This window comes from the organism of the source record quoted next, unplaced genomic scaffold, assembly GCF_019419815.1.
Source record: "Pyrus x bretschneideri cultivar Hongxiangsu unplaced genomic scaffold, Pyrus_bretschneideri_v1 Contig5, whole genome shotgun sequence".
In the NCBI taxonomy this organism is placed as follows: Eukaryota; Viridiplantae; Streptophyta; class Magnoliopsida; order Rosales; family Rosaceae; genus Pyrus; species Pyrus x bretschneideri.
In genome coordinates, this window is record NW_025999787.1 from 12,526,905 (window position 1) to 12,549,527 (window position 22,623).

At 37.8% G+C, this 22,623-nt stretch overlaps 4 protein-coding genes and 1 long non-coding RNA gene across 7 annotated transcripts; 2 read left to right on the forward strand and 3 right to left on the reverse strand.

The window, feature by feature from the left end:
* Positions 1 to 332: 332 nt before the first annotated feature.
* On the reverse strand, positions 333 to 2,542 carry LOC103964725. The gene is made up of 2 exons (XR_001954645.2): positions 2,236 to 2,542; positions 333 to 698 (listed from the first exon to the last, which is right to left on the reverse strand). It is a non-coding gene; the product is annotated as an uncharacterized LOC103964725 (long non-coding RNA).
* A 957-nt stretch (positions 2,543 to 3,499) lies between these two features.
* Positions 3,500 to 8,031, forward strand: LOC103964770 (lysine--tRNA ligase, chloroplastic/mitochondrial). The gene is made up of 14 exons (XM_009377745.3): positions 3,500 to 3,806; positions 3,932 to 4,150; positions 4,299 to 4,410; positions 4,674 to 4,782; positions 5,040 to 5,097; positions 5,246 to 5,314; positions 5,836 to 5,943; positions 6,128 to 6,220; positions 6,365 to 6,469; positions 6,618 to 6,824; positions 7,039 to 7,133; positions 7,220 to 7,310; positions 7,422 to 7,595; positions 7,680 to 8,031. The coding sequence occupies exons 1-14, from the start codon at positions 3,543 to 3,545 to the stop codon at positions 7,770 to 7,772; spliced, it is 1,797 nt and encodes a 598-aa protein (XP_009376020.2). The 5' UTR covers positions 3,500 to 3,542; the 3' UTR covers positions 7,773 to 8,031.
* Positions 8,032 to 9,661: 1,630 nt separating this feature from the next.
* Positions 9,662 to 12,184, forward strand: LOC103964756. Its single transcript, XM_009377730.3, has 3 exons — positions 9,662 to 9,912; positions 10,033 to 10,519; positions 11,811 to 12,184. Exons 1-3 carry the CDS (start codon positions 9,897 to 9,899, stop codon positions 11,872 to 11,874), a joined length of 567 nt encoding a protein of 188 aa, XP_009376005.2. The 5' UTR covers positions 9,662 to 9,896; the 3' UTR covers positions 11,875 to 12,184.
* Positions 12,185 to 12,229: 45 nt separating this feature from the next.
* On the reverse strand, positions 12,230 to 14,807 carry LOC103964746 (protein MET1, chloroplastic). The gene is made up of 7 exons (XM_009377719.3): positions 14,280 to 14,807; positions 13,852 to 13,958; positions 13,614 to 13,708; positions 13,415 to 13,491; positions 13,097 to 13,217; positions 12,787 to 12,846; positions 12,230 to 12,707 (listed from the first exon to the last, which is right to left on the reverse strand). Exons 1-7 carry the CDS (start codon positions 14,687 to 14,689, stop codon positions 12,564 to 12,566), a joined length of 1,014 nt encoding a protein of 337 aa, XP_009375994.1. The 5' UTR covers positions 14,690 to 14,807; the 3' UTR covers positions 12,230 to 12,563.
* Positions 14,808 to 16,197: 1,390 nt separating this feature from the next.
* Positions 16,198 to 21,073, reverse strand: LOC103964734 (pumilio homolog 12). Of its 3 annotated transcripts, XM_009377701.3 has the most exons (9): positions 20,715 to 21,070; positions 20,477 to 20,527; positions 18,206 to 19,923; positions 17,852 to 18,014; positions 17,457 to 17,620; positions 17,109 to 17,367; positions 16,774 to 16,888; positions 16,621 to 16,664; positions 16,198 to 16,535 (listed from the first exon to the last, which is right to left on the reverse strand). In XM_009377701.3, exons 3-7 carry the CDS (start codon positions 19,840 to 19,842, stop codon positions 16,781 to 16,783), a joined length of 2,331 nt encoding a protein of 776 aa, XP_009375976.2. In that variant the 5' UTR covers positions 19,843 to 19,923; positions 20,477 to 20,527; positions 20,715 to 21,070; the 3' UTR covers positions 16,198 to 16,535; positions 16,621 to 16,664; positions 16,774 to 16,780. The 3 variants fall into 3 exon arrangements, with proteins under 3 accessions (XP_009375976.2, XP_048424903.1, XP_048424904.1); XM_048568946.1 differs by lacking the exon at positions 20,477 to 20,527 and having other exon boundaries at positions 20,715 to 21,071; XM_048568947.1 differs by lacking the exons at positions 16,198 to 16,535; positions 16,621 to 16,664 and having other exon boundaries at positions 16,809 to 16,942; positions 20,715 to 21,073.
* Positions 21,074 to 22,623: the final 1,550 nt, after the last annotated feature.

The following is a 22,623-nucleotide window of genomic DNA, read 5'->3' on the forward strand; positions in this document are numbered from 1 at the left end:
AGAGCAATAAGACTTGCGTCGTAAGGCTTTCCCTGCCTCTCTAGCATCGTATTGTAAATCATCAGACTTGTTAGAACATTTCATTTGTCTCAATCACTCTAAATTCCACCAACAATCTCAAAAAAGACATAACCCTTGTATGAATAATTCATCGTGCCTAATTTTCATTGCTATGGCGATGCAATGACCTAAATAATTCTGAGTTTGAATCTACCCATTTTTAGGTCTCATTAGCTTATCAGTTATTGCTCCACCTGAGTACATCATATCAAATCCAAATAATCAATACAAATTAGCAAGAAACCTCAAATACACGACTGCAAAAACTGAGATGCTGTACAAGGTTGAGCGTTACTAATTATTTAACTATATCATCCGGTATTTTCGTATAATTTGTAAATACAACATCACCAGCGTAGGATCAAATATCGATGCTTCCACGTAAAATTAGATCCAAAGAAATCAACACCTCAAAGGATCTAAGACTGTTTGAAGCTTTCATATAAACACAGGAATGGGATCTCAACTTAATTGTATTCAGAAAGTAATTTTCCTTTTCATCCACCAGCAACCAGTAATCTAACTACCACAAAGTTATGCCTGCTCCTCAATTATATCTGTCCCCCTCCCAGACAAACTGTACAATGCATTGTAACGAAAGAGTTTATCGAAGAATCTATCTTCCATCCTGCATCTTCCTACAATAAGTGCTGAAATGCATTAGCCAGTGTTTGAAGAATTTAACAGTTACATTTCACAAAAGCAATCTGTGCAGCAGCATCAAGTGATCAACAAATCCAACACTGAATAATTTGTGTTATTATTCCTAACATCCAACAAGCACACAGTTTTTTGAAAAACTCTGACGGGGCTGCATGGATCCCATCATTTTTGTGAAAATGTGGAACTTCTGTTTTAGAAATAAAAGAAAACAGATGAAGGGTTTCTTAAATGAATTACAGACTATGTAGAATACCACTGCATGAAGAAGATGGGTTGGTTTCGGTTACATTGACAATTTGACATAGCAAGTCTTTAACAGGCCAATGTGCACAGAATATCATCTCTCAAATATTAGTAGGTTTCAACCACCAAGAGGAAAGGGTCATTTTCTAGAAAAGGTCATGTTTGATGTCCAAGATCTTTTCTCTTCGGAAGCTCTTTACAGCCCATCAAACATGTGACAACCTGAGAGCATGCCTTATAACACCCGTTCCTATCCTCTACTTCCCAATTTAAAGTATGAAAGACTACCGCTAACGCTATCTTGCCAACTTGCTCCCCAGCATTTCTTGGACTACTCAAGTCCTTGTTGAAGATCAGTACAGCAATAGTCTGTACTCCACATAATGCTAAATTTACAATGGATTCCAACTATTTCCCAAAGATTAAGGCGGTCATGAAATTTATTAAATGTGACTATTTGTTTATTCAATCTTAAACTCACCATACCTTCATCCCTCCTGCCTCAGATTTGACAAATGAATCTGTGCAACCCAAATCGTAGGAAATCTCAGATCTTGATCGGTGTTTTGGAGAAACAATCAAGTTTGACTTAAAGTTTCATCACTCAAGTCATAAGTGAAACAGAATAGTTCTTACTCCATGTTTAATAAGTTAATCAACCTTCCTAACAAAGATTATTAAGATTCCAGCCAAAACAAAAGAGAATAAACAATGGTTAATATTAGCCACTGGTGCAGCTTGCTTTTGGATACTTCTTGACGATAAATTTTGGGAGCTATTATTCGCCCTCTAGAAATGGCATCCTGCACTCCTCTCTATACAAATTTTCCCTTGTCCTTTTATAAAGTGAGCGCAGGAGGTGACAAAAGCGCTTTGCTTTTCGAACAAATTGCCATACATACATACATATATGCATAACAAGTCAATCCCACAAGCACTAACAAAGTTCATCTTTTTATCACGGCAACCGACTCTTATAACACTTGGTTCTCAACATTTGTTCGGAGAGCGAAGCGCTTTTGTCATACTAGTATCTAGCTTCTCGAGCTTCATGCTGATCGCCCATTAAATTTTAATATCAGATGAAAAAGAGCAATCTTGAACGACCCAATTCATGAATTCAAACAAATCACTCACTCAACCCGTCATTCTATAACAAGATTAAAAGTCAATGATCAAGCAAGAAAATCATCACAAACCCACCATCCCAGAAAAGAAAACATAGCAATTGAGATCAAAGAAACTGCAAAAAGGATGGTAGAAAATTACTGTAGAGGGGAGCCGGTGAAGGAGAAGACAATCGAAGAAGCAGAAGGGGATCAATCAGAGTGGGGATCGTAGTAATAGTCATCGTGATCGACGGTGGTGGACGAGTCATCGGAGTCGGAGGAAGAGTAGTAGTAGTAGGAGTCGGGCGGAGGGACGCAGAGGAAGGTCCAGAGGCAGAAAGCCAGGCGACCCAACTGCTGCAGAGGGAAGCAGAAGATGAGATCTAACAGCTGGTGGCTGCTCATGCGCTCCGGTAAGCATGCCAACTCCTGCCACATCTCCGCCGACAGGTGCGCCACCGACTCCACCATTACGCTGTTGAACACCATTTTTGTGCCTCCTCTGTCGACTTCGCGTGCGTATGGGAACGGGACTCTGTTCTGTTCTGTTGTTATTTTTTGGTTGAAAGATTGGGCAATTGGGACTCAAGACTCTGGTTTATCTGGTTGAATGGATCTCAATTTTCACCACTCCGTCTTACTTTTTACTGTTGGAGTCGTAGATATAACATTCAAAAGAATTTATGTCGGCAAAACAGATGACGGATTTTGTACAAGACAATTCATCTTTCTATTTGTTATTAACATGTTATCTATTACGGTAATGAATATTGAAATTCTGTTTTAATATTAACGACGTATCATAAACAAAGACGTAAGAAATAAGGATATATTATGCAGATGGCATTCTTCATCCTCGATGTTTATTGTTTGTATATTTACGTCACAGGTAGCAGATATGCAAATAATTCGTAAATAGTGAGAACGACCCATCCTGCATTTTGCTCAACAATTAGGAACCAAGTGGTGCTGTCTTTAAAACCTTGGCAGAATTCTGAAATCCCAAGACAATAAAGAAAATTTTTCAATGCGTTCAAAATATGGACTGGTACATTACGAGTCATAATACAAATAGATAGATTTAAAATAAAACTCTGATCCACTTATATTATGACAAATTAAGTACGAACCCCTGCTCCTTTGAGACAGTGAAAAGTATCTCCGTATCAACCTATTTGTAAGAACTTTAATACAACAGAGATGACACCACATCATTATCTCAAGTCAATTTCATAGTTTGCATGTAAAGAAGTGTTACGCTATGTATTGGCTTCCGCTGTAACTCACGGCAGGGGCACGAAACTGGCTCGCATCTTCAATGGGTCATCACATAAATACGGGCTAGATGATAGCCCATTCCACAAAGCCCACCACAGGTTGGCCCCCTTGTCCACGGAAGAAGTGAAGTGAGAAGTAAACACCAAAAGACCAACCAACCATTGAAGCTTTGGAACCAAAAAAACAGAGATGGATGCGCTGAAGCTTTGGAGCCTATCCTCGCAGCCATTGAAGCACCTCTTCCGCGTTGCTTCCTCCACCACCACGACGACTCTCAGACGACCCTTTTCTCATTCTTCTTCGTATTCTAGAGTTGTCCTCCGCTGTTGCTCTTCTACCTCCATCTCCACCACTCCCGCCAACGCCGCCAGAGCCGGCGGCCGCAACCGGCGGGCATCCACATCTTCCTCCACCTCTGATAGAGACGCTGTTCGAGCCATTCGTTTGAAGAAGGTATGTTCTTTCCAATAAAGCTCTGACTGACTGAAACTTCAATGGCAGAGTGTTGGGACATGAAGGAAGTCAATTTATGGGTTTGAAATTTGCTTTCTTGAATTCCGTTTCCAAATGGGTTTTAGGTAGAAGAACTGAGGAGCAAAGGTTTGGAGCCATATGCTTATGGGTGGGAAAGGACTCACACTGCTAATCAGCTGCAAGATATATACAAGGATTTAGCGGACGGTGAAGAGGCAAAAGCCGAGAGGGATGCTGTGTCCATTGCAGGAAGAATTGTGGCTCGCAGAGCATTCGGAAAGCTTGCATTTTTGACACTGAGGGACGATTCCGGCACAATTCAGGTAAGGAAAGCTTGCATTGCTATAATGCTTATATCTCATTCCTGGCTTTTTATTAAAAATAAAAAGAAAAGCTCTTTTATCTACCCTTTAAGTAAAATGAAACGAAAATTAGAGCAAAGTGAGTGAAGTTATGAACATTTGGTTACAGCTTTACTGTGAAAAGGAACGGCTTGCAGACGAACAGTTCGATCAGTTAAAGGCACTTGTTGATATTGGTGATATAGTTGGTGCTAGTGGATCCATCAAACGAACAGAGAAAGGTAAGTTCTTTAGCGTTTCTTGTTTGTATTTGGTTGCTAAGCTTAGCTGATAGGCTAATGGCCTCTATAGTAGAAGGAACAACAAGTGTACTTGAGTTATGGATCAGTTGCTAGCTAAAATGAAAGCCTTTTTCTATTTGTGAATTTTCATTAGCTAATGATGTTAAACCAACCAACAAGTTTCATGCTTGTCTAAAAAGAGTTTATATTAGCCTCAAGGTCCTGCAAAGAAAGCTAACAAAAATTCTTGGTTAATTCCTCAGGGGAGCTTTCGATTTATGTGAATGCTTTTGCAATTCTTACAAAATCTCTACTCCCGCTGCCGGACAAGTATCATGGTCTAACAGATGTGGACAAGCGCTACCGTCAGCGGTGAGTTGATATTTTCTTTTTGAGCATTATGTTTTATATGTTTAGATGTTATACAGTTTTCTTTCTTTCTTCCTGTAAATTGTAACACTACAACAACAACAACAAAGCCTTTTCCCACTAAGTGGGGTCGGCTGTATGAATCCTAGAACGCCATTGCGCTCGGGTAAATTGTTACACTAGATGTGAAAATTTTGGTTTACCTACAAGTTTCTAATTCTTTGTGTCTGTTCTATCTTATTTTTCCCATTAATATTTAGGTATGTAGATATGATTGCTAATCCTGAGGTAGCTGATGTATTCCGGAAAAGAGCAAAGGTAAATCGTCCCTGTTCTCTCCGTACCGGAAAACAATTAAGACCTACTAGGTTTTTAACTTTCTGATATATTCCTTTTTATGTTTGATAAGTTTTGAATTTATACTTCTATTCTTGAAAATGATTTACTTGTTTGTTTTACTGAGTAGATTATATCGGAGATACGAAAGGCAGTGGAGTCTGTTGGTTTCGTTGAGGTTGAAACTCCAGTTCTGCAGGTTTGGCAATTTCTCCCAGTTTCATATTTGCATGGCATTTTAGCTATTTGTTTTGATAGGCTCTGTGGTTATTTTGGATAGTGCATGCTCATAGATTACAATTATTCAATTAAAAGCCTGGCTGAAGTTTTTTTTCCTGGTAAAGTGGAACTGGAGAATTTGAAAAATGAAGTTCATCTTGTGAACATAAAATTTATATTTGAAGTTTAACAGTATCCTTGAGATGACAATTGATCGTTGGTTGTTAGGTCATTGACTTATTTGTAAAGTTAAGAGAGACTTTCCAACGACATGTAGACAAATAAATAATTTGTGGAAATCCAAATTGGTCTCTCGTTAACATGTTTGCATCTATTCATATCAGTTGGTGATGCTTACGCAAGAAATAGTTGCCCGGCCTGAATTTATAAGTTAAAGAAATTCTATTTAATTCCTGGAATATATAATTTCTGATAATTTTTATGAATTTATTTTAATGTCATATACCTGGAACTTGGTTTTTAATTGATTTGATAAACTAGGGAGCAGCTGGTGGTGCGGAAGCTAGGCCATTTGTTACACACCATAATTCACTTGGAAGGGACCTGTACTTGAGAATAGCAACTGAGCTCCACTTAAAGAGAATGCTGGTGAGGACTTTAGTTTTGTTCGGAATGTGAATGATTACTGGTTCCACAGAAACTCTATAAAAGATTGGTTTAAGTTTCATACAGTAACAAATGAATAATTGCGCATAAGTTTTATTTTTCTTTACTTCTAACCTTATCTTACACTTGAATTAGATATTGAATAAGATCTGTCTATGGATGACAGGTTGGTGGGTTTGAAAAAGTGTATGAGATTGGTCGAATATTCAGGAATGAAGGCATTTCAACTCGTCATAATCCTGAATTTACCACTATAGAGGTAAATTAATTATTACTGTTTATTTTAACTCGTCCTTGTGTACTTTACCAAATAAGCGTTACTAGGTGTAGGCTATTATATATTTAACTTTATTATTTTTATCAAGTGAAGCTCTGATCATTATTGGTATTAGTCTGATCTTAGATGTATGAAGCATATTCAGACTATGAAAGCATGATGAACATGGCGGAGGAAATTGTTACACGATGTGCGCTTGCAGTTCATGGGACTCTTACTGTTGATTATCAGGTAAATGCGACTTCACCCAACTTGTGTCGGGATTTCTGTGCAGTTTACATTTCCGTGAAAAGCAAGTTGGAAAGTACATGTGCTTAGTAGTAATATATGATATCAAGTTGCTTTTAATATGTTGTAACTGGTATCATGTTCTATGCAGGGGGTGGAGATACATCTTGAGCGGCCTTGGAGGAGGGAAACCATGCACAATCTTGTAAAAGAATCCACTGAGATTGATTTTGGTGAGTTGGGCAATGATCTTAAAGTGGTTAAAGAAGTTACTCTGAAAACCCTCGGAGCTGACCTTGATCACAAAGACAAAGTTTCCATTGAAGCATGCACATCTATTGGCCACCTTCTTAATGAGGTTGATCTCAATCTACAATCTATAGTTCTTGATCTTGGTTTTTATTTGCATTGACTAATTAGTTTGCTGAGTTATCCATCTGATGGGAGGCTGTTGATATGAAAAGAACAGATTTCAATGATGAAAATCAGAAACTTTTTGAAATGTGGATTTTAATTTGTTTTTGTTCTACGCTGTCTCCTTTTTTTCTGGTCCTAATTGTTCATTCGTCCAGGTTTTTGAGATTGTTGTAGAACCAAAGCTTCTGCAACCCACATTTGTATTAGACTATCCTATTGAGATATCTCCTCTGGCCAAGCCACACCGAAGGTATTATACCATGTCGATTAAATTGCGTATTACGTTCATTTTGGTAGTTTTACATGTCACCTTACTCCTTTGTTCTTCTAAATTAGAAATGCAGGGTTGACTGAGAGATTTGAGCTTTTCATCTGTGGTCGTGAGCTGGCCAATGCTTTCTCTGAACTGACCGATCCTATGGATCAGGTAATCATGAACGCTGATTGTTTATTTTTACTGCCAATTGTTGTACATTTCACTATGTTGGTTTCTATTACGAAGCATAGAGAATTTGTTGTTGGTGATAAATTTTGGCAGAGAGGACGCTTGGAAGAGCAAGTGAGGCAGCACAATGAGAAGAAAGCAGCAGGTATTTCCGAAACAGATGGTGCAGATGATAAAAGAAAGGAAAATGATGACTCGTATGAGGTGACTCTTGATGATGATTTCCTTACAGCTTTGGAATATGGGATGCCTCCAGCTTCAGGAATGGTACGATCATTATCCTGTCATATCTTTGTAATTTGGGAGAAAATGATAGGAAAACTAATGGGTAGAAGTTATATATATTTTCAGGGACTTGGAATTGACAGGCTAGTCATGCTTTTAACGAACTCGGCGAGCATTAGAGATGTAATTGCCTTCCCAGTTCTTAAAGTTCAGCAATAAGGAGACTGGGACAGTAAGAGGGCCAACGATGAGTTATTATATTGAGGTCAAGCTGCAAACGGCTTTATTTTTTATTCATCTATTTTTACTGATGTCCAGTTTAACGGGCTGCGGATACCTGGGTTTACTACTTTGGGGGCATAAATTTTGTGGTTCCGCCATATGATAATGGACTTTGGCAAAACGAGATTAGTTGTTGGAAGATGTAAACAAGATGGTTATAACATTGGAAATATATTTTGGGTGGTCTTCTTTTGTTTTCATTATGTACGGATCCGACCATATGAGGGTGTGTCGGTGTCATCTATAAAGGTGCCGTGTAATCATGGAAATATAGCGTTTCTCTCTCTCTCTCCCTCTCTCTCCCTCCCTCTCTCTCTCTCTAAACTATTTTTGTTTTGTTTGTAAGTTTAAGTTGTAGTTATATCATGCAAGAGCAAGAGAGAAATAATGAAAACGAAGATGATGGGATTGGGATGGGACTTTGTGTTGTCCACGCCCGCCCCGGGCCCGTCCCGCAATGATAATGATATATATTACAAAGAAAGAAAAAGGGCAGTACATGCGCTTGTCTGTTTGTCTGTCTGTCTGTCTGGTAATTTGGTAAACAATTCCCTTCCTCTTTCATAACCTTACCTGCCTGCAGCTGCAGTGTGTGTTACTTTTCTCCGAGGACTCATCATCACCTGCCTAAAGCCTTCCTTCTTTTGGCTTCTATAATTATGTGGGTTTTTTTTTTTTTTTTACTTTTCAGAAAATAAAGGAAAGATGTTGACTCTATAGCTTGTTTCACTCACTCTCAAACTCTCCATTTCTGTTTTATTGGAACGGTGTTCTAAGTTATTCTTAACTAGGAGGTTGAGAGGGAGAATTCAAACTAGGATGCAAAAGGGACGCACATTGCTCTAGTAAATTAAGTTACGTCGAGGTGTACTATTTATTTATTTATTTATTTTTTTGTCTATGCATAATAATAAGCCGTAAATGAGTTTGGTGTATGAATGGCAAATTGGAAAGCCAAGGTATGTATGGCATACAAAACCAAGGAATAAAATAAGAGAATTGAGCATATATAATGTGAGATAGTAGGGAAGGGAAGTATGAAAGAGGAATATTTGATGTATATAATGACAGAGATGGCATAAAATAAAAAGAAACGTGGGAACTTTGGCTAGGCAACACAAGTAAAGACTGTAGAAACCATTAAATATTATTAGGGTTGAGGAGTCCCTTCCCTCTGAAGAAACAAATTCCTTCTTCTAAGACTTAATTTGCATGCATGCATTAAGGGAACATCACCATATATATATATATCTGCTAATTATTAAATTAATTATGTTTGTGCTGTCATCAGTCATCAGTCATCTGATGCCTAATACTAATCCCTCGCAAGTTCAGAACACAAAACCAAAACACAATACATAGGACGTTAATGGCGTTGGTTACCTTCCTATATAAATATAATATAATAACGGATTCAGAAAAACGTATTCATGTATGTACGTATATATTGCCCCATGCCTGCCTCGCGAATCTGAGCGAACCAATGATTGCTATTAGATTATTCTTTCTAATATCATAATTAATATAATCATATCCATATTGGATCGGATTTGTTCTTCTCTTAATTATACCATTTTCTTCTTTAATCCTGATATATGTATGTGTGTAAAAAGATTTTGGATTTGGATTTGGGAGAAGTAAAAGCTATCTGTTTTTACTGTGTAATATTTTTGTTGTTGTTTTTTTTTTTTTACTGTGTAATATTTTTGTTGTTGAGTGCTTTCCTTTTCAGCTAATTAAAATTCTACTAATTAAATGCTTTCCCTTTCCCTTTCCCCCTCCTTTCTTTTCGTTCTTTCTTTCTTTCTTTCTTTCTTTCTTTCTAAACTCGTAGACTTTGCTCTCTCATTACATTTTCAGTTTCTTCTCAAAATTGTCAAGTGTCCATGATGTTCACGATGGAGGAGGTGGAACCCTAAAAGAGCAGGGTATCATCGTAATTTCAGTCTCCATAGACATAATTGCTGCTTCCTTCCTGTTCCCTCCCTCTACTTAATAATTTATAAGAGGGAATCCCATTCCCACAATCATAGGCTAGGCAGTCGGCAAGGCTCTTTCTTTATGCTTTACTTTTTAGGTTTGTTATTCTTCTTGAGGAGTTGGACTTCATACGCCTTCAATTCATTTATGTTTTGAAGTTGTAACAGATTTACGCGTACGGAGGTTGCGAAATTTATACTTTGTCACATTGTTTCAGAATTGAGAGTGGAACTGCAAAATAAGTTGTTGATGTGGTGTGATCATAAGAAAGGCAGCCAGGCGCGGGCACGCGCGCACACACACACACACATATATATTTTGATGAGGTTTGTGTTTTGCAAGATTCATTGTCCTCCCTTCATCTGCTTTTGCAAGCCTAATTCCCCTCATATATACACTCCTGGACAACTCAAATTACAGAATTCCCCAACTCCATCTCCACCTTTGCCTAATTCAAAACTTGAACCAGTTCCTGAGACATCTGACCACTTACCTGATGAAGAAACCACTGAGATCATCAAGGAGGAGAGGTTATTAGGTAATGCGAATCCACAACCAGCTACCGCTCAGCCTTGTCTCAAGAGTAGTCTCCGAAAGCCTAATTCCTACTCAGGTGCTCCAAAACAGGAGGTGCTCAAGAAGAGAGTGCAGTGGACAGACTTTTTAGGGAAGCAGCTTGTTGACGTTAGGGAATTTGAGGGCAGGTGTGGTCTTTGCTCTCTCTCTCTCTCTCTCTCTCTCTCCCCATTTTCTTTGGGTGGAATTCTTTAGTTAATTGTTGAATATGTCAGCTTCCCATTTCTACAACTAATGTGAAGAAAACATGTCCATTCAGTAGTATATTTTTTTTCATAACTTAATAGCTGAAACTTGGAAGTGGAAACCACATACATGTTGTCTTCAAACTTTTCCTCCCCATCTTCACACCCCAACTTATCGTAATTTACAATACGACTTCATATTCTTCTTTACAACAACTTCCCTACAATGGAGGGATCACATTGTTGCGGTAATCTCAAACTACCATATGAAACGCACGGCAACTCATGACTTTTTGGTATACTGCCACAGTTTTATCTCTAGTACATCTAAGTTTCTGTCATGCCATTTGATTTGTTGAAACTACTTCTTTTGATGCACAAAATCGGGCCGATATTAGACCAACTTAGATATGACCGTAAATCACACAAGTACAAGAACACACAAGAGATATCTACAAGTAAGGTTCTAAAAGACGCTAGACACTAGTTGAGCGGTGGGCTGGGACCTAGCGCCTAGGCAGATTTAAGTAAATTTATTATATTTTGTATAAATAAGTATCTGTTTATACTTAAAATATATATATTATGAAGTTTTGGAACATAATGAAAATATGGGGAACAAACATATAGTGTGTGTTCATTTAAGTATTCAACAAGTCTCGTACAATTTATTGAAAAAATAATATGCAAAATGAAATTTATCTATTTTCTGTTTATGTGAGTCGTAACCTAGGTGGGTGCCTAGGCGGGTCTGGGCAGGCTAGGCGGTCTAGACGGGCACCTTAGCAGGTCTAGGCGCCCTTTCTTAATTTTCAAATGTTTAGGCATTAATTAGGGCAGTAACCAGCTGCCTAGCGCTTAGGCGGGGATTTTTAGAACAGTGTCTACAAGATATCTATTGTAGGAATATATCTGCAACATATCCTTAAATTTGTTTTCTTTTCCAAAATGTAACAAATACCAAAAGATGGTCATCTTCGTAGTCCTTTTCTCTATGGATATTCTACTTTCTGCTGTTGAAGAAAAGGATCGACAGTATTATTGGCCACTCAACCAAAGGATTCCATTGTCATTTTTTAATCCCGGTTTTCGGAATTAGATTCTCGGAATTTCTATGAATAGTGGGTTGAATAGTTTTCACGATTTGATTTAGTAACACTTTTTTATCTTATTATGTTTCAAATTGGTTTTGGTTTCTCACCTAATCACTGCGTAATTTATGTTTCTTCAACAGTGAACTAGAAGATACCGACAATGAAGACGACAACCGAAGAGGCTGCAATTGTGTTATTTTATGAAACTTCTGAAAATCAGCATCCACTCTGCAAATTCCTAAGGAAATCGCAGCAATTACAGGAGAAAGAAAGGAAAATTCACGTTGATGCAGCGAGTCTAAAATCGAACAGAACTCGAATGTTTGAAATTCAGTTTTAGTCCATTTCGAGTTACCAAATTACAACGGAGCTGCAGCTCTCACAAGACTGTTTTATGAGAACTCAATAGAGTAGGTAGTCAATATTCGTTTATAAGAATGTTGACAATATTGCATTCGTCTGATTAAGAAACTTCTCACAAGTTCTGACACTAAATGAAGTAGTTTTTTTCATTTAGATAGTTAATGTTGCCCTCTAAAATGATGAAGATGCAATAACATTTGCAAACACAAAAGCAATTTACACTCATGTCATTTGATGAAATTTTTGTATATCAAACTTTTCGTTACCCTCGTAAGTTTCTATCTTCAATTCTTGCAAATTACAAACAGAAGATTCTCATCAGAGAAAAAGATTGAAGCAAGCAAGACTAGAGAAAAAAATATCTTCCAAACTCATCCAAAACCAAAACCATGAACAAATTGATACTTGCGAAACTGATCCGTCTGAAGCACCAGATGGCTGATGGCTCAGTCAATCCCTTCATTGATTTGCCGTTAAGCTCTAATGCATACCAGCTCAAGTCCTTTGAACTTTTGAAGTAGCTCATTGCACTATTTCTTGTTGAAAATGCCAAATATAGATTTGATGGCGTTGATGGCATTCTCGTTGATGAATGATTCGTCAAATCTTTTCAATAGAGGTTCAAATTCCTCAGATTTTCTTACATTCTCTAGGTCAGGATCAGTCCGGATTCTCTGTTGACAGTAATAGTAATAAATTCCATAAGAATCTCTGTGAAATAAACCATGGTATTCTCAAATGTGGGTCCGTTACCTTGAAGTCTTCAAATCCAGCTTTCAGGGCATCCTCAAGTGCAGAGATCCCAGCTTGTATCTATATAAAGAATTGCAATATAAACAAAGCAGTTAATTGATCGCAAAAAGGAATATGAAAGTGAGGAAATCCTTCAGAAAACACTGTTCAATGCACGCAACAGCATTAGCTGTAGACGGATAAATCAAAATGTAGGTAAACTCAGGTGGAAACATTTTTCACGCTTGGTTAAATCTTTGAATGCCAAAACCAAGAGAAATGTTGAAGCAACATGCAAATTAATCGTAGTAATAGTATTCTTATTAGATACCTGATTAAGCTTAGAATAACAACAAGCAACATTGTAACTTGCAATGGAAGCTTCATCTAACTCTGGTTTTGATCCTAGTACAGATTCAAATTTCTCCAATGCTTCCTCATATTTGCCACCCCTTTTGCAACCAATAAAAGAACAACGAAACAAAATATTGTAAGCGAGATCAATTTCTGTTTATCTGAAGTTTAGACTTGGTACGAGGCCCTAATCAAGAAAGAGCATGAATAAATGGAAGCAAACTGAAACTGAAACTTTTCCAATAAAAGAAAGATGAAGTATGAAAGAATGTAGATATAAGATCAAGCTGCATACTTGTACAGCTGGAGGCCTTGTCGAAGGTCACTTTCTCTCTGCGCTTTTTGTTCCTTTTTCCTCAGATAGTTTTGCATCTGAATTCATTTTACAAACACATAGAGACTACACTGGAGACCATTTCTAGAAGTATCTTCTTAAAAAATGAAGAAACAATTCAGACTCTTTGTGCTGGCAACTGGAACAATGATTCACTTACTTGGATATCCCTCAATTTTCCGCTAATTACACCAGAATTCCTCTCAGCTCTGATAATCTCCTTTTCCGTTAATTCACCTGAAGTATCTAAATTGCCTGGAAAGAAACAAAATTTCCGAAAACCTCAGACAATGTTACAGAAGATTGATATAAGGGGAATGAGCTTTGAACTTGAGTGAATGTGTGTGTTTTTTGCTCGAGGATAATGAGTAAAAACGAGGCACAGAGAAGGAGCTAACCGTATCTCTTCTGCATTCGCATGAGAAGTGGACCGATCCTCTGGCGAATAGTGTACATTGTCCTCCCATACTCGGCAGCAGGCCATATTTCATCCCCAAAAACTGCACTGCATGCATTTTAGAACTCTTTGATCACATTGCCAACACAGGAACTCATTGGCATAAATAACTGATCAAAAGCGCAAACAATATGCACGTGCCAAATAGAATTGGAATAAAAATAGTAATAAATACCACAGTTTAATGCCCCCTTATCGACATATTGTTGTCCCTCGGATTCCATTGTTAATTAACAGTTTGTAACCAATTTCATTTTAATATATTTCCGGATAAATTTTCGGAAATATGCAAAGCAAGAGTCATGCTGTCCAACAATCATACAAATAAAGCCACCAAAATTACTAGGGGAAGAAGGATCAGATAACAACCTTGTGGCAATAACTTTATCCCCAACAGTAAACTTGCCAGTCTTGTCAGCAGATCCACCGGGCGCAATGGCATCAATGTAAGTTCCGCCATCTCGGCCTTTGGAGAATTTCAGCCCGTAAGGCTGCACCACTTCCACCTCATACTCCTCATATGCTTCTGGTTTTCCTTCTCCTTCTCCTCCTTCACTTCCACTCTCTGCTGGTTTCGACTCAGTTTCCGATGTTTTTACTAAGAAAATAGATAGTCTAACCGAACGGCTGCTGAGGAAACTGCTTGAAGTGCTCAGACCTGAGAAATTCTTGGTCGGAGAAAACACAAGTGGGTGGTTGTTCTGCTGCTTGGTCAAAGAAGTTCTTGGCAATGGCGGTGCAGAACAGAGAGACATGTGACTTGTTGGAGCTAAAGACATTATGTTTGGTCTTGTTTTAGCCGAGATTACGGTGAAGGAGAAGAAGAAGAGGAAGATGTTGGAGTTGCTGGGAAAGTTTGGGGTGGAAATTCCATTTGTTTGGTCTAAAAGGTTTTGGATTACAACGAGTCCATGACTAGTGGCTCTAATAGTCTCTTGTCTTCAGTTCAAGGGTGTGATGCCACATGTCACTTTTATGGGTGGTTGCCAAAGTCGACCGTTTTAATGGGTAGGTCTTCTGTGTTCCTGCACAACACAAGGGAGTATGTGCAACTTTAAATACAACCGGTTGCAAAATTTTAATAAAAAATTGAATTGTGAGACGTGCATAAAATTATGGTTTTTAATGTTGTTACAACTCTGTTTTGTATTATAACACAACGGCTAAATAGCCAAAATAGTCCATGAGATATGCATAACACATTACTTTGGTCTTGAGATTGAAAATCAATAGAAATGGTGCCTGAGATTGTCCACCATCCATCATTTTGGTCATTCCTTTAAAAACTCTTTGGGCAATTTTCAAAATTTTGTAACTCAATCATTTCTTAACCAAATTCGACCTATAATATATCAAAATGAAGATAGGAAAGTGTAGAACAAGATTATATCATTTGAAAGCCCAATGGTTGCTGAAGATGGCCGAAAAATAGTCTCAAAGTTGACTGGTCTGAGGAAAAACTGGAAAACTCATCGGAAACTGGGTAAACTTTAAACGTTCATAACTTCTTCAATACTCAACGAAATCGAGTGATTCAAAAACAAAAATCATATTTCTTGACGAGACAAAGAGGATGGTACCTTTTTCAACAGATAAATCACCGTGGTTTGGTAGGAAAATGGCTCGAAAATGGTTAGCCACTTTCGAGCATTTTTCCGGCCAAACTATGGTGAATTAGCCATCATGAAAGGTACCATTCTCTTTGTCTCATCGAGATGTATGATTTTTTGTTTTGAATGATTCGATTTCATTGAACATTGAAGAAGTTATGAACGTTTAAAGTTTACCCAGTTTCAGGCGAGTTTTTCAGTTTTTCCACGGACCAGTCAATTGTGAGGCTATTTTTTGGCCATCTCCGACAACCATTGGACTTCCAAATGGTATAATCTTGTTCTACACTTTCCTATCTTCATTTTGATATATGAGTCGAATTTGGTAAAGAAACGATTGAGTTACGAAGCTTTGAAAATTGCCCAAAGAGTTTTTAACGGAAGGACCCAAATGATGAATGGTGGACAATCTTAGGGACCATTTATATTGATTTTCAATCTCAAAGAGAAAAGTGATGTGTTATGCATATCTTAGGGACCATTTTGATTATTTAGCCTAACACAACCTATCACCCCAAACATCTTTTGAAAAAAACAAAATTTCCCCCTTTCAATCCCCCAAGGAAACATGTCCTATAATTCCCATACGGCATCATTTATTGTTTGTACGTTAGTCCCATAATAACCAGAAAATTAGCAACAGAAGGAAGACGAATATTAGCAATAGAAGACCTAACGTTAACAAAAAATCAACGGTTAAGTTAGAACATAATAAGGTTTTAATAAACAGCAACACGATGTTTCTGAATAAATACTAATAGTACACAACAAAAACATAGATGAAGCATAGATGTTTCTGGTAGTAATAATCTATAGAAGTAAGATACACACTGCTCCATCTTCCAATTCCAACCATGGTACAGTTTCCCCATAGCTCAAACAACTCTACATCTTCATCTTCACATATTCCTTTTTATTCCTATGCCAAAAGAAACGGGACAAAAACGAATCCGCTAATCTACAAACATATCCATCTCGTGTGCTGCTGCGAGATTTGCTCTGGCATTGTCAAAACCTGTTGAGAGAGAAACCAGAAAGAATAAGATTCAATTTCCATCTGGTCAAAACTGAAACCTTTTAGCACTAGAGCTTTTCTTCACCTGCTTATTACAGATATACAGGGATTCTTTCAACGAATCAAAACCTACAATGTGGAAAAAAGAAAATCGATGAGCTCGAATGCTATGCCAAAGGAATGAAAATGGATAAAGCTTGAATGCTATGTCAAAGAAGAAGATATTGTCTCAATATACCAAAAGTTTATTTCTTCAAAATGTTGCTAGAGAGGATTTTCTTCCCATAAGGACTGGTCCGAAGAACAGGCACATGAGGTTTTATTGCATCCACCAATTTAGAATGAAGGATTCCCTGCTCAAACAGCATAGAGAATTTCAGAAGGACAAGCATAGAAAAACCTCATCGCTGCCCCGAAGAAAAAGAGATTAGAAAAATGATCAAGAGCCGTATGATCACTTCACTTGTATTTTGTTGTTAAATGCACAACTATTAATTTGATTATTCGTCGTAAAAGAACAGGAATTTCATTTAAACCACGAAATAGAATGTAAGATGTACTATAATACTTTACCTTTGATTGACTGAGAGCTGCTTGGACAACATAATTTCCATAAGGGTCTTGCATGACTTGATCCAAGCGCGGATTTTCTATCAGCTCCTGAATAATGCGCGTGCGACGCTCTTCATCTGCATATTTCAGGCTTTTCTCAACCACGTTACTGCTATACTTCTGCACTGACAAATCCCCATAATTACCCTCCAACTGGTCAAGAATATCTACAGTTGCCCACGGAAGCTGAAGTTCAAAGACAAATTGCACAACATAGTTCCTGCAAACAAAAGATGACGTGGATATCGTACCATGTTAATGATGTATTAAATTAAGGACATTGAAAATGGAGGGGTGAAAAGAGAGTACCCAAATGGATCTTGAGAAAGGATTAGTGCATTTGAAGTAATCTCGCAGATTAATCGGTTTCTTTGTTCAGCATCCGAGTGGTTAAGGCATTTTTGTAGCACACAACAACCGTGGCGGTCAGTTGCAAGCTCTACACAGTTAGTAGTTGCAGCTGTGAAAAGAAACTGCAAAAGAAACCATTGCCATCTTTCATTCCGTGATACATGATTTAATGAATTTACAGACTGATTCATGTAGTAAGGTACTCTGAGTTAAACCAACCGACAACAAATAAGAAGAGACACAAATAAGTCATCACGCTTGCAACATTGCACAGAGAAAGAAAAAATCTCCACATCAGCAACACCCATGTGCTCATAAACTTCAAAAATAATTCAAAGTACTATGTGTTTTACCTCATGATATTCAGGCGTTAAATACTGTAAGCAGCGCTGTGCAACGTGATTTCCATTTGTGTTCTTTATCAAAGTCACTATCCCTGGCTTTAGCGATGAAACAACCATGGAAAACTGCTCTGCAATTTTGAGGGTTTCAATAACCTTTTGAACAGCCCGAGTCCTGTGGTTGGGAAGAACCCCAATTTCATCATATCAAAATAGTAAAAACATGCAGCGGATAAATTATAACCCACACGCATGCACAAGCGAGTGAGGACACACACACTCACACACACACAAACACATATATAGGCGCGGGGGGGGGGGGGGGGTGGGGGGAGAGAGAGAGAGAGAGAGAGAGAGAGAGCAAACCCATGCATATCACATGAAATCCTAACAAGTTCCCCTGGCTTTTTAGTGATTGAATGAAGAATTTGCATTTGCTGATCCTCATCACACACTTCAAGCAGCTTCTGAATGAGGTAATTCCCAAAAGGGTCTGTCATGAGCTCAACAATGTGATCAATGATCTCAGAAAAAATATTTTCGACATCTTTTTGGGCGCCTTCAGAAAACTTTCTTTGCAAGAAGCGGCAACCATGCTGGTCCTTAGCCATTAGATAAATTCTTCCAGTAATTTCATCCATGGAGTTATATTTCTGAGGCACTGTCTTCAGATCAGTATATTTCTGAGGTAGCGCCTTCATATCTGTATTCTTAAGATGCATTAAACTAGGGAACATACCCCATGTGTTCAAACTATCCAATTGAAAGCATCCGGTATTTTGAGTAGATAAGGCATGCCGGAAATGACCGTTTGGGAGAGCTTTGCCATTCTGGCTAACATGCGTAAGTGATTCATCTGTTCCAATAGCACCGAACTTCACAGCTTTAAGTGTGTTCATCCCATGTGATCGTGTTAGAATCTTCTCAGGAAAACTCTGCTTTCCCACCTTGTCAAGAACTTGAATACCATTACAATCTGTGTATGAAAGAAAGGGATTTGATTGGTGTGGACCCCTGGGAACCACATAATTGTTCCATATTTGTTCTTGATTAGATTGTTCAAGTGGCACCTCAAAATGGGGGTGCCTTGGGGATGGACACGTGAGCCTGCTTGCAATATTCCCATTCCCTTGAACCAGATGCTGAGCTTCCAACCGCTGATCATGAAGCTGCTGCAAGTACACATATCGCTGCTGCATCCTATAGTATTGCTCCTCTTCCATGTTCCTCCAACTAATTTGATTCTGGTTTAGCTGTTGAGAATGTAGGTAAGGAATACGAGATTGTGCATCAAGAAAGAATTGCTGCTGATGATCAGATGTTAGAGGAAACTGCAGACCAGGAGCAGGCACATTAGAAAGGAAATGAAAACCTTGCACTGCAGGAGCTTGAGGAACACCAGGAGATAAATTTTCAATGGGCCGTGAATAGGCAGCCTGCGGTTTCTTAAGCTCTTCAGAATTGAACTTTGACATATTTGAACTTTCTTGGCCTGCATTTATCGCATCAAACTCATAAAATCCACAAGGTATGTTATTTGGTGCTTGGAAAGAGGGAACAACCATGACCGGCGTATCCATATTTGAAACCTGTGTCTTTAAGCTGTTTGGGATTTGGCCATTCATTGAAAAGGAGTAGTTCTGCAAGGATTTACTATTTTCAACATGACTCCCAGCTTCCATATTCACTGCACCGTTGAAGCTCAGTCCTGCGAGTGCAGACGTTAAGGATTGATCATCGGGTAGATTTGTTACATCTTGTTGAACCCTTTTCACAGGTGATTTCTGAATTTTATTTGCCGAGTTCTTCCCCCCATCTATCCTCCCATTGTTATGGAGTTTTTCACTCAATGGCCCTTTGCAGGAGTTCACACAGATGGGAGACAATGACGCATTCTTTGTTCCAGATTCATCAGAATGTGTGTTCCCAGAAGTAACATTTGGTATCTCACCAAGAAGCTTCTCAAATTCATCAAACTCTAGTTCAGTTCTTCCTTCTTCCATGTCGTATTTGCAGTTCGTTTAACAATGCACTCTGCCAGACAGAGCAAGCAATAGCAGGCAAGCAAATTCCCAAGATAAACCCTTCAATCCAGCAAGAATTTAATATTACAACTCAAAATAAACACACATTACATTATTAAAAAATCAGTAAATACAAAACCAACGCTCTCGAAACTATCAATTTCAAGACACGGTGCTACAATATTTATCCAAATTAAAAATAACCCGCATTTTACAAACAGAAACCACACCAGAATTCCAATTTGAAATGAAAAGACACTTCAATCTGCTAAATCCCCTCCCACTAGAGAAATTGATCATGAAAATACACCATTTTTACAACTATTTATTTTATATTTTAATTATTTTTTTAAATTAGGACAACATTCCATTAAACAAAAAAAGAACAATCAATCAGTGCCGTTATGTCAGCTCTCAGTCCAGAAACAGAGTCCACACAATGCATGAAAACGATGAAAACGATGAGGATCATCAGCAGGATGATCACATAATTTCAACTAAATTTTTTTAATTTTTTTTTTAAATCTCGATTATTTCGTGCGAAACAAAGAAAATGGATGATCAATCCGATTGCTTTGAATTATTCCCATTAAATAAAAAGAAAGAAACATACCCGAATACCCGAATTCGATAGCTGATCAAATGTGAGAAAACCCAGATGATCCTGATCATCAAGACGCCAAATTTATAATTCAGAACAAAAAAAATATGAAAACTTCACAATCAATATATCAAAATAGAAAAAGGCAACAATATGAGGTGCGGGTGAACACAGCAAAAGAACAATGCAGAAGAAAAAGAAGCCAATAAGGAAATCCAAACAAAAGAAGAAAGAGGAGGGAGAGACGTACGGGGGAGGAGTGAGGAAAAAAAAGGGCAATGAGGGGTGGCAGTGGAGAATCGGAGTGGGAGAGAAAACAGAGGCATATACAGAGAGAGTGTTGGGCAGAGAATTGGAGAAGAGAAAGAGGGTGTTTTGGGTAATTAAAATAAAAGGGAGTGCAAAGGGAGTGACAGTGTGTGTGTGTGTTAATAAGTGGTGTTGGTGAGAGAGGAATTGAGGAGTGGAGAGAAGTGGGGTGAGGGAGAAGGAGGCGGCGTCAAGGAGAAGGAGAGAAGTTTTCGAAAAGGAGAAAAGAGATGGCCATTTGGCAACACCACCAACTTCAATCGCCCACATGTGCCATTTTCATGCATGAATTGGACGAAAAATGTAAAAATGGAAAATGCGGGGATGGAATGCTTCTTATTCTTGTTTGTTTTATGGCATGTTACATCCCATGTTCCATGTTCTATATATCATCTCATATGCCTCCCCTCTCTCACCCACTTTGTTTTTGTTTAATCACTTTTCAATGTGCTTATTATATTGGCCTCCTTTTAATTGTAGTTAAAGCAGTATAAGACATAGAAATTGGTTCGTCTTCTAATTCTAGTATTCTAATGTCATTTTAGTATACTTGAAGGGAGATTCGAACTCGAATTTAAAAGGACAAATACATTGATCTATCAATTGGCATAATTGAGGTTTACAATTACCCACTAAAAATTAAAAAGTAAAGCATAAAAGCAAAATAAAAACCTTGTGGTTGTTGAAGTAGGGAGGCTATCCCACACCATTCCATCCACCATCCCAAGAGTAAGAGATAATGAGTGAGTAAAAACATATAGAAAGAGTATATTTCTCTTGGTGCGTCAACTTGTTACCCAATTTAGCATCTCTTATCAAATTATATAACATTATGAATTGGCAATGTCATACGTGCCTTATTGCCTTAGCTTTTTGTGCATATAAGGGGAAGGGGGCCCATCGCCACAACTAGCAAACAACCTTTGGGTTCACATTACATTAGTGTATATACCTACTTCACCTTAATTATGTAGCTATGCGCTTGAAATTGATATATAATTTATGAAAGATAATGCACTACTAATAGTAGCTCCACGGTGTATTATACAAGGGTAAAGATAAACGCATCTTCTTCTTTTTTGACATAAACATTTTTTTTTGTGATATGACCTTAAACACACCGTTGTTCAATCATGTCCATTAATTCTCTTTGATTTATTCAATATAATAGCTAAAACTAAAAAAAAAAAAAAAAAAAAAAAAAAAAGGGTATGAAAATCTCTTCCTTTGTACAATGGTGAATCTCTGAATACTTTTTCTTGAAGGGGAAAAACAAGGCTGTAAAAATTAAAATCTTACTAATAGTTGCATTGGAGTTGAGGAGAAGGGTGGCCAATGGCCATATCAAAAATTCAATTTGATGCGTGGACGTGACCCAAAGCTTTATAGTTTCTGGAGAAGAGATAGAGTGTGTGAAAGATGACTAGTTGACTCACTAGAATTTAGTTAGAATTGCTAGTTGGAATGACTGACTGACTGAGAGGCGGAACAAGCGGATCATTATTAACTGTTTATTATTGTAGCAATAATTCATTCACATATCACTATTATATTATCCCTTCCATAACATCTTCCACATATAATTACTCTTCATTTCCATATTAAATCCTTACCAAATATCTCAAAAATTTAGATTAGTGAGTAAAAAGTATCTTGACCAAAAACAAGTCACCAAAAAAGTAAAAATTATGAAGAAATGTTTCTTCTTTGTCGTTTATAAAAACACATGATTGGACTATAGATCGATCTTATTTTCCACATTCGATATTTGTTGCTTTTCCATTTCCAAGCAACTGACGTAGGGTCGGAGGAAGCAACCACACATTGACTAATTAGTGATTAGACTGACT

Bases quoted from the DNA above. Each gene is read 5' to 3' on its own strand.
- LOC103964746 (XM_009377719.3), bottom strand. From the start codon at position 14,689: ATGTCTTTAGCTCCAACAAGTCACATGTCTCTCTGTTCTGCACCGCCA. The intron at 13,709-13,851 runs GTTAGCTCCTTC...GTTTCTTTCCAG, and splicing joins GCGAATGCAGAAGAGATACG to GCAATTTAGATACTTCAGGT. The intron at 13,218-13,414 runs GTATGCAGCTTG...TGGTTGCAAAAG, and splicing joins CAAGGCCTCCAGCTGTACAA to GGGTGGCAAATATGAGGAAG.
- LOC103964734 (XM_048568946.1), bottom strand. From the start codon at position 19,842: ATGGAAGAAGGAAGAACTGAACTAGAGTTTGATGAATTTGAGAAGCTT. The intron at 17,368-17,456 runs GTACTCTCTTTT...TTTTGTTTGCAG, and splicing joins CTTTCTCAAGATCCATTTGG to GAACTATGTTGTGCAATTTG. The intron at 16,889-17,108 runs GTAAAGTATTAT...CTGTTTGAGCAG, and splicing joins CAGCTCTCAGTCAATCAAAG to GGAATCCTTCATTCTAAATT.
- LOC103964770 (XM_009377745.3), top strand. From the start codon at position 3,543: ATGGATGCGCTGAAGCTTTGGAGCCTATCCTCGCAGCCATTGAAGCAC. The intron at 4,411-4,673 runs GTAAGTTCTTTA...TTAATTCCTCAG, and splicing joins CATCAAACGAACAGAGAAAG to GGGAGCTTTCGATTTATGTG. The intron at 7,311-7,421 runs GTAATCATGAAC...AAATTTTGGCAG, and splicing joins TGACCGATCCTATGGATCAG to AGAGGACGCTTGGAAGAGCA.
- LOC103964756 (XM_009377730.3), top strand. The intron at 10,520-11,810 runs GTGTGGTCTTTG...TTTCTTCAACAG, and splicing joins GTTAGGGAATTTGAGGGCAG to TGAACTAGAAGATACCGACA.